A 13,545-nucleotide genomic window follows, 5' to 3' on the forward strand; every position below is an offset into this window, starting at 1 on the left:
AAATTTGATTTACAAGTCAGCAACAGCATCAAGAAAACCTATCAAAAGCTAGGCACCCTTCATTGAACAAAGAAATTCCTCACAGACTCTGACAAGGTACACTCTAGCTACCAGTTGCCCTGTTCTATATGGAGCCCCTATCATGATCAACCTATAAGCCAGACTCAGTTCTAAACTTGAATGATACTACAAAAAAGCAGACATATTTGCTTGCAAAAAAACTTGCCGGACCCACCACCTTTTAGCAGTAAAAATACTTAATTGGCTTGAACTTTCTCACCAACTATATTAAGCTCAGCTTATCTTAACCCACAGAATTCTCTATACCCCATTTGCATGCCCAGAAATTAGCCCCATACTCCAATTCTATCAACCAAACTGTCCCCTTTGTTCAAATGATAAACAACTGCTTGCCATCTACAAAGGGCTACTGGGGTCAGGTTCTCTTCCAATAATGTACCTAGAACTTGGAATACAATTCAGTATCATTATATCTCACACCTTCAACTTTTCAAACCATCACTTGGACTTTCTCTCTGCCTCCTGGCTTTGTCCCTGTTCCTCATCTGGGACACAGCTTCTCTTATCATCATTCATCACCTTCTTATACCTCCCCTTAAAGCACTAAATCTCTTAACCTGCTCATCCCCTTCTAATACCTCACTTTACTGTAGCACTTAAATTATCATACCTACTTCTAATGTGGCACAACCAAATTACCATTCCATTGCTACTTCTCTGTTAACACTTAAACTTTCTCATTCCCTCTAATACCTCAGTCTAATGTATTTCTTAAATTACGCTCTCTTATACACCACTATTCTATCTGAAAATTCTCAGTTCAATGCTGTATATTAATGTTTGTGACTATCAATAAATTTTATTATACCGACTACTATGCTAAGCATACACTGTAACTGCATTATAAAATGTGTTATTGTAAATATTGATTGCAAATTAAATTTGTTAACATGGAGCTTTTCTCCCTAGGACTCCACTGAAAAAGAGTGCCCATGCCCAGTCACAGTTTTCCAGTAAACAAATCTGAATAAATGAATAAATAAACATTTTTGGGCATTTAAAATAAGCCTATGACTAATACACCTGGAGATGGTCTAGCCCAGGTCCTGCTGGACTATCTGAGAGTCTAAGTAAAACAACTGTATCCAGTTTGCAGTCAGCAGCAAATTTAATTAGCTACAGTCCCTTCACATCTGCTTTCACTTGTAAGAAGTAGACACCGCACAGAAAGGAGTTCAGGACAAAGCTCTGTGGAACATCACTGGTGACACTACTCTGGCTAGAGGAGATGCTCCTTATCTTAACAACATGGGTTCTGTCAGAGAGCCAACTGACCATACAGCAGACTGCATACATGTTTATTTTAAACTGTGAAAGTTTATCTATGATACCAAATGTGGGATAGTGTCCAAGGCAACTGTAAGGTTAAAATAAGCAGCAAAGTCTCTCAGGCCCTTCTTTGAAAGGACCTTCAGTGGTGTTTCAAAGAACTTGATTACATTTAAAAGGTACAACCTTCCTTTTACAAACTCAAACTTGTTTGGGCCCAGGGCCTGTCCGCCACTTATTTCATTGTTCATCAGCTAGACCATTACGTGCTCCGTAACTTTGTATGTGATCCTTGGGAGGCTAGTAGGTTGTTTGTTTCCAGGGCTTGATGTGGTGCCACCTTTATGTAAAGATACCAGTGCAGGTGTTTGTCATGCTTCAGAGACATACTGTATGCAGTGCTCTGAAAAAGATTAAGTGTGTAAGTGGGGCTTGACACTTACCAGCAAACAGCTGGGGATACTGTCAGGTCCCATAGAGTTAGTATGTTTGGTTTTGGATGTTGTAGATATAATCTGGTCAAGATGATTTTGGAAGGAATGGTATGGTCAGTATTGAGGGGTACATCTCAATGAGATGGGATTGTGAAATTAACATTGAATTTGTCTGTGGAGATATCACCAATAACTTCAGGATCAGACTGGAAGGCTCCACTGCAAATACATCTGGGGCAGTAATGGGTAACATTTCTAATGTAATTGAAAAGCCTTGTGGTTATCTTCAGAGTTACTATTGACCATGAGTTCATATGTGGTCTTGCACACCTTGGTCTGCTTGAATGTTGTTTTTTTTTTTTAACAGTCTTTTTTATACTGGAAGACTGTGATATGTTTGAAAAGTTTGACTTTTCATCTTTTTGTTGTAAAACATGTTTATATGAAAATTCCACCATACAAGTTTAGTTATGAATTTACCATTATTCTTATGGCAAATGAGAACAGACTTCTAGATGCAAATGTCCATAGGGAATAATAGAATTCAGAGGGGTATGAAATAGCATCAGATATGTTATTTATTTGGAGAACTGCATTAAAAACAGGATGTTTGTTTTGGGATAATTATGAAATGCTATGGGATTCTTTTGGGTTAGAAAATATATTGTGAGGGATAAGGTTACAGCTAGATGGTTGGATTTTACATTAGCGATAGTAGTACTGGGAACAAAGATGGTGGTAAGGACAACGTCAAGAGCATTATCACACGATGGTAAAGTGGAGAATCTGATGACAGAAATTAGTACAAGTAAAACAGAGGTGGGTTAGAAAATGGGCGATCTATACATCAACACTCTGAATGGAAATGAACATTCACCAGAAGGGTGACACTGTAGAGGTAATGCCCGTTGAAAAATGAGACTGCCACTGAAAGTAAGCTAACAGTCGCCATCATCTTGCGCACGCTAATCAGCTCTTTTGCTGTTTAGTGAATGTAAAATTAAAAAAAAAATAGGAAAGTGTGTGTGTTTATGTCTGTGTGTATGAGTCAGAATATGCGTGCATGAAAGTGACGTGAGATAGACTGAGACATTATTTCACACTGACTAAGAAGTGCTTTTGCTGTTTAGTGAGTGTAAAATTAAAAGAATCATAAAAGGCTAAGAAAGAAAAGTACATGAAAGTGGAAATGTGTGTTGTCTGTGCATGTGAGAGACAATGAGAGAAAATTTGATTGATCGACCACTGGCAGCAGCAACAACTGAGGTTTGCATGCCTCTCAACCTCTTAGCTCAAGAAATCTGGATAAACCCTAAAATAAAGGAGGGACAAAATCTCAAAAATAGGAACAGATTTTATATATTGCTGTTATAAAATTAGAAAGTTGCAATGGGCTTCAGAACACCCCTGGGCAGGCATTATTTATGCAGTAACACCCACTCTGTTGGCACTGTTGCTTATATAAAGTCACCCATAAAAAAGTGCATTTGGTTTTATGGAGTGCTTTTCCATTTGACTTAGATAGTCAGGGTACTCAGTGGAGGACATACTACAGGATATATAGACACAACGATATAGCAACTATCTATATGTATGATTGTATGCATGTGCAAATACACACACACACACATATATATATATATATATTTATAAATATATTTATATATGTATATATATATATATATATATATATATATATATGTGTGTGTGTGTGTGTGTGTGGGTGTGTACACAGACACACACATATGCAAAAAGCTAAGATGTGTACCTAGCACAACCCTGACTAATCACTATCACTATTCAGATGTTCAATGACTCTCTTAACACCTTTCAGTTTTGACTCTATTCTGCAGGTAAGTTGAAATGGACACCTTTTTTAAGAGGTAGCATCATAAATATTTTTTTCTTTAAATTGTTTTACATTACTGTTAGTCTGTGATTTATAAAGGCTAGTTTAATTTATAAAATGGTCTATATATTTATTTTTTGGAGACCCTATCTCCTAAAATGTCTCTTACTTATAACAAACTCCAAGAACTACTGCTTTTCTGGATCATAAAATACACATTTAGCACTCACTGTACAATGCAAATTTCACTGTGAACAATGCTAAAAAAACTGCCCTCATTCATTAACTATAAATCTGATGCCTATATAAATCTACTTCATTCTTTTTATTATGATTAAATGTTTGGTAACACAGGACAGAAGGCTGGGAACTATGTCTCATGGCCTAACTGCTTGAATAACTGTTACACTTTCCATCATGCATTTGTACTGTTTGAGCTGCTGTAATTTAGTATTTAAATTTTCACTTAATTCTCTATAGACATTTGCAGGACTCAACATTTCTGCCTGCTTTTTTCAGGAATTATTTTGCAAAATCTGGGAACTGTTATACATTTCATTAGAAATTAGCTCTTTCTGAAAAGTTTCAGGAACTGCTTTTCATTTCAGTAACTAAAGCCATGGCATCTGTACTTTGTAGTTTACTAATCTAGCATCTGCTGTTGCATCATATGTCCTAATGTGATGTAATGCACTTTTTTTTGAATCCCAGCATCCTGGATTGCACCGAAAAAAATGAGCAGTGGCCTGACATGTTTATACTTAGCATTTAAATAGGATAGATAAACAGCTTTATAACAGCTTTGTACATACTCCATGCCATCATTTAGACAAAATCTATCTTGTGCTTACACACACACACACACACACACACACACACACACACACACACACACACACACACACACACACACAGACACACACACACACACACACACACACACACACACACACAATGTTTGCAGTCACCACCCTTCATTAGAACAGTCCATTCCCACATGTATAGCACTTTTTTTAAAAAACACTCAAATATGACTGAATATACTGTTTATTACATCTTTCCTCATAAAACACTAGTCAAGGACACATCATCTGAATAATAATGCCTCTACATTAAGCAAAAAAATTGTCACTTTCACATGAATGCATGCATCTTGGCACTCTCTCTCTCTCTCTTTCTCTCATACACACACACATGCACACACCCACACGTTCACACACACATACGTACATACAGACATGCTTACATGTATACACACAAGCAAACCAAATGGTTCATGAATACAAATGTTCAGAAAAATGAATGTTATATTTTCTGAGCAAAAACTTTATCAAAATAAAGATATTTCAGGATGCAAAAGGCTAATAAGATTCTGATCTTACCTGTTCCTCTCGTGTGGTTAAAATCTCCCTTTACAATCTTACATGATTTGCCGTCTCCATTGCACACACCACAACGATCTTCTTTTGCCTCCGAGCCAATGATTCCGTCACAGCCAATTTTCTGTTAAATGCATGTGAAATATCTACTTTATTTAAAATATTTATCAAACACTTCAAGCATTAGGTTAAATTGAGTTAATCACATGGTGGTAGCAAATTTTATTTTCAAAATCCTATGGTTTTCATCACTACTGAAACGGCTATAAAAGCTGCAGTGCAAAAATCAGGCAAAATTAAGGGTGATGAAAGTTATGATTAATGGACTTTCTTTAAATAAAGAGATTCATTTCTAACAGAAGGACAGTCTTTAAACTGCAAACATAAGTTTTATACAGCAGCTTTTTAATGCATTGTTCTTTTTTTTTCCACACAATTTGCACACTGCTCTTGTCGGACTTGATTTTGCAGCAGTATGGATCTCCTAAGCCTGTGCTCCCTCAGCAATGCTGCAGAAGCAGATTACATCAGAGTAATTCCTCTACACCTGGTTTACCAGCCTGGGCATGTAGCTGGCAAGTGACGAGCTACCATGGTGGGGGACAGTCAGACATTTACCACTACTGGCCTGATAGGTGCTAGCTTGGCTATAGATGTATTAAGAGGCTGAAATGTCTGCAGTTAGGTATGGTCTAGGATTTCCTCAGCGCTTAATATGGTGACACCTCCCAAGCTCATCTGCACACTTGGCCTGAATTGCCTTCTTAAGCCCCCTAAGGGAATGCAAACATCAACCCATTTATGCCAGCGTGTTACACCATCCCTTCCCACAAAAGAGGTGAACAGGCAAAGACTTAGCAATCCTCTTTCTTCCTTATTGCAGCTCCTGGAGGTTTCTGAGTTACTAGTCAAACTCAGCTGACCTTGGTCATAGTCAAGGCTTTATCCTTCCTATGCCACTAAGCCTTTTAACATGCTGTAGTACATGGTGCACTCTAATAACAGTTCTGAAATCAGAAGGTTATTGTTTTATAATGCAGAGGTCCATACGTAAGAACCTCAATATAATAAGCTTAACCTTGCTGTTAAATAATTAAAATCAACTGTACATTTAATAATTACATCAAATTACACACACACACACACACACACACACACATGTATGTTTGTGTGTGTGTGTGTGTTCATATCAAGGCTGGCACTGAATGTGTGCAAGGTACGGACATTGCATCAAACATGAAAGTATGCAAAAGAAAAAGATATCAAGATCTGCTGTGTCAAAGCGTGTTAGGGTGCAAGAGTGACACTGTAAGTGAGAGTGTTTCATATGTTTAAGGAGAGGGTGTGCGGTCTTATTATTGAGAGGTGAAGTTTGCAATCACTGCCTTGTGAAGGAATTCACTGCTGGTATGTGCCAGCAGTGAATCATTTTTTTTTGGTAGATTTCTCTGTTCTTCATGTTTGTGTGACCATAGTTGTTACATATATGTTTGTGGGGGATGGTTACCAACAACAGAGGTGCAGAAGGGGGTTGACCCCCTACAACAATACTTACACTTTACTTATTATCTCATTTCAGAAATGTGAAGTTCAATGTTGTTGCTATTCAGTGGAGTTTAAGCCTGGAATGTTTCCTCATGGTCTTAGATTTCAGGGAAGGTGTGTTTTGAGTTTTGTCTTATAATCATATGTATGTGTGTGTATGGGTCTACTACACATGATCGAAATCCCAAAAAGCTGACTTTCATATGGCCGAGACCATATGATCGACTTTTGGAATTTCGAACATTGTGTAAAATAAAACACACAAAACAAATACTTGCATACACATTGCTGCACCCCTGACACCCCCTGCAATTTAAATATACCAACTCTGAGACTGCACTACGGTGTGGAAGATGGAAATCTTCCCATTCCACACTATATGGAGATGTCCGTTCTGAACATTCGAAATTCCAAAAGTCAATCATATGGTCTCGGCCATATGAAAGTCGACTTTTTAGGATTTCGATCATCTGTAGGGGACCTGTGTATATATGTATGTGTAGCTCTCGCTCTCTCTCTATAATGAATACACACACACACACACACACACACACACACACACACACACACACACACACACACACACACACACACACATATATATGTATGGGGGTGTGTGGACGGCATAGCCCCCCATTTACTTTTGGCTTTATATTGTTAGCTTTCAGTGAAATGAGATTCATAAATATAAAAGCTAAGTAGGAGGGGGGCAATAACCCAGTGGGGAAAAGGGCATATACATTTTATTTGCCAAAGTATGTTAGAGAGCTATAAAGAGCATAACACTAAACTGTTTGGGAGGTGCAGTTGAATTATATAATGTGAATGATGTCCAATCTGTACCTAGTTTCAGTGATGACTGCTGGTCAGAAACGCTAGTGGTGAGAACAAAGAATATTTCACTTAAGGCCTGATGCAGAAACAGTATATTATCAGACTCTATATTTAAGCCACTAAATCTACCTAATATTATGTCATCAGTTTTATGGATTTGACTGATGTATTCTAGGCACAAAGTGAAACCACTCAGTCAGACTTTGCTTGAGTGAAAGTACATCTACAGAAAACCCCTGAAAAGCACTTCAAGAAATAAATACATTGTGTACAATTAAAGGATTCATATATGGAATGATTTACAGATTTATACAAGCAATAACACAAATAAAAGTCAAAAATAGGTCTGATGGATCTAAAGAAGCTAAAGGATTGTTAAGTAAAATATATGCAAAGATAGCAGGCATGTTCATGAAGCCCAGCAAAAACATACGAATAGCTACTTAAAGACTTACAGCTGCTGAGAGTTTAACAGAACCAGAAACAAAGCGTTGCTATGGCTTTGTCAAGAAACAATGCTGAACATACTGCTGATATCTTGTAGAGCTAGTCAAACGTATTTACTAGTTTAACTAATAATAATCATTATTATTATGATCATCCTTATGATCATCAGTGTTATTATTATTATTATTATTATTATTATTAAAAATGTGATATTGCTGCAGCTTAGAGGGCAATTCTGAAAGTGAGTCATTTCATGCCAGAGTTCTAGTGCTAGAGTGCAACTACAAGAAGGTACTTCATATTATTATTATTAGTGGTAGTAGTAACAGTAGTATTTATATGGCTTCCCTTGCATGCTACAAACAAAATAAATGATGATAATAGTCCAGATCATAATAACTTGGAATGCAGTCACAAAAGTCATATATGCTCTACTGCAAACAATTCTGATGTACAGCACCTAACGTTCAGGAATGTGGTTGGATTGAAAATTCACTATTTACATGCCCTCCTGGATGTCCACTTCCCTTATGTACTATGCCTTACCGAAACCTGGCTCAAGCCTACTACCGTTGATAATGAGATTATACCCCCAGAGTACAATATATTAAGACTCGATCACATCTCTAAGAAAGGAGGGGGGGATAGCCATCTTGTATAAATCCACTCTGGAAGTATCCAAAGCTAGTACTCCAAATGCCTTGTTTACTAACTGCAGAAATACTCATCACAAAGGTCCAAATCAACAAACACAAATCTATAAACATTGCATGTATCTATATTCCCCCAGGTGACAACACATATACCTTGGAGGGTATCCTCCAATGGCTATCCACTAACTGCCCCCAGGAAACTATTATTCTCGGGGATGTTAATATCGACTGGAATACTTGCTCTTCAGACTTCCCCTCCACCCATATAAATTTGCATGGCTTCTCCCAGATGATATCTTCTCCAACCAGAATCAGTAAGCTTAACAATAAGGAAAGTATCTTAGACTGGATATTAATAACCAACCTAACCCAGATATATAAAACAGGCACCCTACCTGAGGATTTCAGCTTCTATCACCTGATACGATGGTTTCAGTTTCAAAAAGCCAGACTGATAGTACAGAATCAGATTTATGAGATGTAGTGGATTACTGTGACAAGTACTGCCATTCGCTGTAAGTAAGTACCACTGATCCCAGGAACTATCAACCTATTAGCCTGACGAGCCTGGTCTGCAAGGCCATGGAAAGTATCACCATGGAACTCATAAACAAAGACATTGGTAACCTCCAAACTCTGGACCCCACCCACTTCGGGTTTGTGAAAGGCAGATCACACCTCCTGAACCTGATTGACTTCTTTGAGGCAGTCACCAAAGCCATGGATGAGGGTAAGGTGGTTCACACAGCCTATCTTGACCTCGCCAAGGCTTTCGACACCATCCCCCTTTCTGGAATTATAGCTAAACTCACTAAACTAGGTATAACTCCCTATGTCACAAGATGGGTTGTCAACTGGCTCACTGACAGAACCCACACTGTAAAAGTTGCAGACTCAAAATCTGACCTCAAAGCAGTGACAAGTGGAGTACCACAGGGTTCCGTCCTGGGACCTCTCCTGTTTGGTATCTACTTCTCTCAAGTACAGGCTAACACAGAAGGCCTCTGGCTAACGAAGTTCACAGATGACTGCAAACTAGGAGCCATAGTCAAGTCCCCAAATGATGTGGACATCCTACAGAAGGGCCTCACTGAGACAGATGCCTGGTGTCAGAGCCATGGCCTCAAGCTTAATGCCAAAAAGTGCAGTGTCATCCTCTTTGGGAAAAACTCTGTACCCATGAGCTACCACATAGGCAGCAATCTACTTAACACCGAATGCATGATAAGAGACCTTGGGACCCAGGTGGACAGTAGTCTCTCCTTTGATAGTCACATCGCCACAGTAGTCAGGAAGTCCTTGTACGTGGCACACCTCATCATAAAAGGGTTCTCATCTAGGAAAAAAGAGGTCATTGTTCCCCTCTACTCGGCACTCATTAGACCCATTATAGAGTACAACGCCCCTTTTGGAATGTACCTCACAAGACATCTGCAGCAGCTGGGAAGGCCACAGAAGTACCTCACAAAGAGGATTACTGGCCTCAAACAAATGCCCTACACTGACTGCCTCAAAAAACTCCAGCTTTACTCTGTAGCATATCGCCTACTCTGAGGTGATCTCTGCCTAACATATAAAGCTATGGCAAACCCAGAGGTGATGGACATGCTACACCTAAAGAAATCCCAATCCCTCCGAGCTACACTCTCTAGGGACCTACACCTTGTCACCACAATAAACAGGACATGCTGGAGGGATAGATTCCTGTCCCAGAGACTTCCTATACTCTGGAATAAGCTACCCATCTATGTCAAGCAAAGTTCTTCATTAGCACTCTTCAAGAAAAATCTTGATGAGTGGGTGGGAAATAGGAAATACACCCCGGGGATCACTTCTGTGTCTCTGCTGGACAGTGGCACAGGAAAATAACTTTCTTGGGTGGCGTAAGCTATGGAACCTTGCTGGCTAGGCTTACGTAGGCCCTTGGGCCGATAGCCTAGTACCTACCTATGAACCTATGATCCTGTGACACTGTGAAAAGGGCGAATGCCTGACAGACATGTTATATAATTGTTTATAGAGTTTGAAATATGATATAAAAGTAACAGCAACAAAACAATTATATATGTTATGAATTAAACTTTCTCATTTTGCAATATGCTGGCATTTGTGTGCCACTTATCTGGAGCCTGCAGTAGTGATGATGCTGACTTTGAAGTTTGTGGATTTTGCTTGTCTCTCACTACTAACACGCATATAACTGAGTATCTGATTTAAGTAAACTAATTTTTTTTGTTAATTTTCCAGTTCATTGTTTTAGTACAGACCATGCTGTACTGAATGACATGCAGTTATTGCAGTATTTGTGAAGAATTCCATTCACTCCTTTTGTTGTGCAACTGTAATAGTTCCTTGCATGGTAAGCATGCACTAGAATAAACTGAAAAGCTATCTACTAGAGGCTCTAATATCCTTGACCAGGTCCTTACCAAACTAATCCTTACATGTAACCTATCAAGCATCTCTACATCCCTTGTGAAGTCAAAAAACAGATCTCATTTATTCTTCAAAGAAAGTACCTCACAAATACAAACAGAGTAAGTGCCATTTACAGACTTTCTGCTGCAGGAATGGCTTTTGGGCCAACAAACCTTAATTTCTCTAGGGACTCTAACATACTTCTTCCTCCATCCAAACTCATGGAGAAAGGAATCTGCCATTGTGATGATCTAGCATCCCTTAACTCATTACCACAATGTCTCGTGGGAATTTCTTACTGCCTGACACCTGCAGAGTTCATGGATGGACTGCTTTCTCCTTACCTAAACCACCGAAAATGCAACAGACATGTAACAGTTACAAAGAAGGTTTAAATATAAAAGTTGTTCATCACACACTCCCCTTCATGATGGTGATATTAATTTATCAGCCAAAAAAAATCTGACTTAATAGTCAGCAATAAATTAAGTAAAAATAAGTGATATAGAAGGTATAGGACATCCACAGGAACAAACCACAGCTAGCAAAAAATCTTTAGATGATAAAAAGTCTCTCCATTGTTGTAGTATAAATCTCCTGGTGCAAACACAATTCTGTTAATCACACCATATAATCAAAAAAACACTTTTATTAACAAAAATGGTAAGCACTTTCACCTATAAGGCTTCTTCAGACCAAACAAATTTGAGTTACCCCTAATCTTTAGTATCCTAGTCCACACATCTATACAACTATCTTAACAAATTTTCTCTTCTGTGTCACTTTCTACTTTTAATACTACCATTAAATACGTCACGTCTAATCGACATATTCCCACTACCTAGCTATATGATTCTAACTATATCTATCCTGCCTTTAAGTTTAAAACTCTAATTCTACCTTTCCCTTTTCCTACCCCCCCAAAAAAAAATATTGAGCTGTATTGTTAAATATTTCTAACTGTTTAATTTGAGCTGTATTGTTAAATATTTTTGTTACTGTATTGTGCATTTTTACAACGTATGTGCTGTTTAGACAGTTTTCTATATTATTTCACTTGCTCTATAAGTAACTGTTTCCTTACAAATTAATGTAATGATTTTCGTGGAAATTGGAGCTTTTCTCCCCAGGCCTCCACTGAAAATGGGTCCCAAGCCCAGTGGACTTTCCCAGTCAACAAATGTCAATAATAAATAAATAAATAAATAATAAACCCTCCAGTAAATTAGTCAGAAAAAGAACTCACAGCACAAGCCTATAATCTCATATGTCTAAAAATACAACATGATGTGTAGTGTGAAAGACAAACATATCAACAAATATGACATTCCAGAATGAAAAGTCTGGTATGACTACAATACAACAGTATATTTTATAGAGGTTGCTAACAGTAAAACAATGCGCAATAAATGTGCAATGTTCAATGTAAAGGTATCCCCTAAAATTCAGTCTCCTCCTTCTCCATGCATACAGCAGCAGTACCCATGAAACCAATGAAAAGCAGAAATACTTTACCCCATGGCATATTTCAGTTTGTTACTGTCAGATGCACACAGTGCAGCCCACTACAGCCCCTCCCAAATGTGCATACTAGTTACAGCCACATTTCTTTATGAAGAAACTGTTTTTATTTTAAAGTATAATACTTTAATACCTGCAGGTTTGAATTGTGAAGTTAATTGGAAATATTTAATTTAAACTGTTTAATTGGATAATTGTACAATTATTTGTTTTATACATATATATATATATATATATATATATATATATATTGATGTATGTTCAGTGATGTGTGTTACTCCTTGAAGGCCATGTGGCTGAGAAGCTAGAGACAAATTTTGTGGATCTATAGCTGCCGGTTTATTTACAGCTACATTATTGACTGTGTGCACCTTAGATGGCTGTTTGTGGCTAAATGAATAAATAAAGCATAAATCATAGAGACACTACTATTCATTTCACCTTGTTGTCGGACACATACAATAAAACACATTTCATCCCCCACACACAGATGTGCCAACCAATTTCAGCCAATTTACTGACTGTGTACATGTGAGCTTTTTTTTAAACACACCTTAATTGAATCATAATTTGTGACATAAATAAATTTATATTTATACAAAAGCAAACTGTACTAACAGATTAACATTTATAAACATTATACATCATGTATATTGCGATATATCATATAACCTAAGCAACATTACATAAATTATTAAATTCCTGCCTTTTCCCTTCTAGCACCATAATGTATACTAATGCTAGTAGTTAGGTCATATGAATCTAGTGTACTATATTTTCTTACTTCATCAGCCACCACTATCACATATTCTTTAGTTAGTGATTAGTAGTAGGATGAAGATAACTATACCATTTTTGTATTAAAATCATTTGTTTTATATTTCCCTGTGCATATATATGCAGTACATTTAATCTTACAAAGTACCTTGCTTACCTTTATTTACTTCAAGTAAAGAACTTTATTGTCCAATTTCAAAGGCTTGTGGTTGGTGATGGATTTGTTTGTTTATAAATGTAATTGCTAAACTTGGTGTATCATTAATTGTTGGCTTCTACCTTTTAAAGAGTGACTTTAGCAACAGCTACAAAAAAGTGTATTTCAGATGATTTATTTT

The 13,545-nt window shown here is 37.5% G+C and overlaps 1 protein-coding gene across 2 annotated transcripts in view; it reads right to left on the minus strand.

Annotated features, from left to right (window-relative positions):
* The window catches only part of ADAMTS17 (ADAM metallopeptidase with thrombospondin type 1 motif 17), a 3,302,852-nt gene that overhangs the window by 1,272,781 nt on the left and 2,016,526 nt on the right, over nt 1-13,545 (minus strand). For both annotated transcript variants that reach the window (XM_044078403.1, XM_044078402.1), the window contains exon 15: nt 5,016-5,136. In XM_044078403.1, the coding sequence (XP_043934338.1) occupies nt 5,016-5,136 (121 nt within the window). The remainder of the gene's footprint in view (nt 1-5,015; nt 5,137-13,545) is intronic.

Source organism: Protopterus annectens, chromosome 7.part0, assembly GCF_019279795.1.
Source record: "Protopterus annectens isolate FY-2018-M chromosome 7.part0, PAN1.0, whole genome shotgun sequence".
Lineage (NCBI taxonomy): Eukaryota > Metazoa > Chordata > Ceratodontiformes > Protopteridae > Protopterus > Protopterus annectens.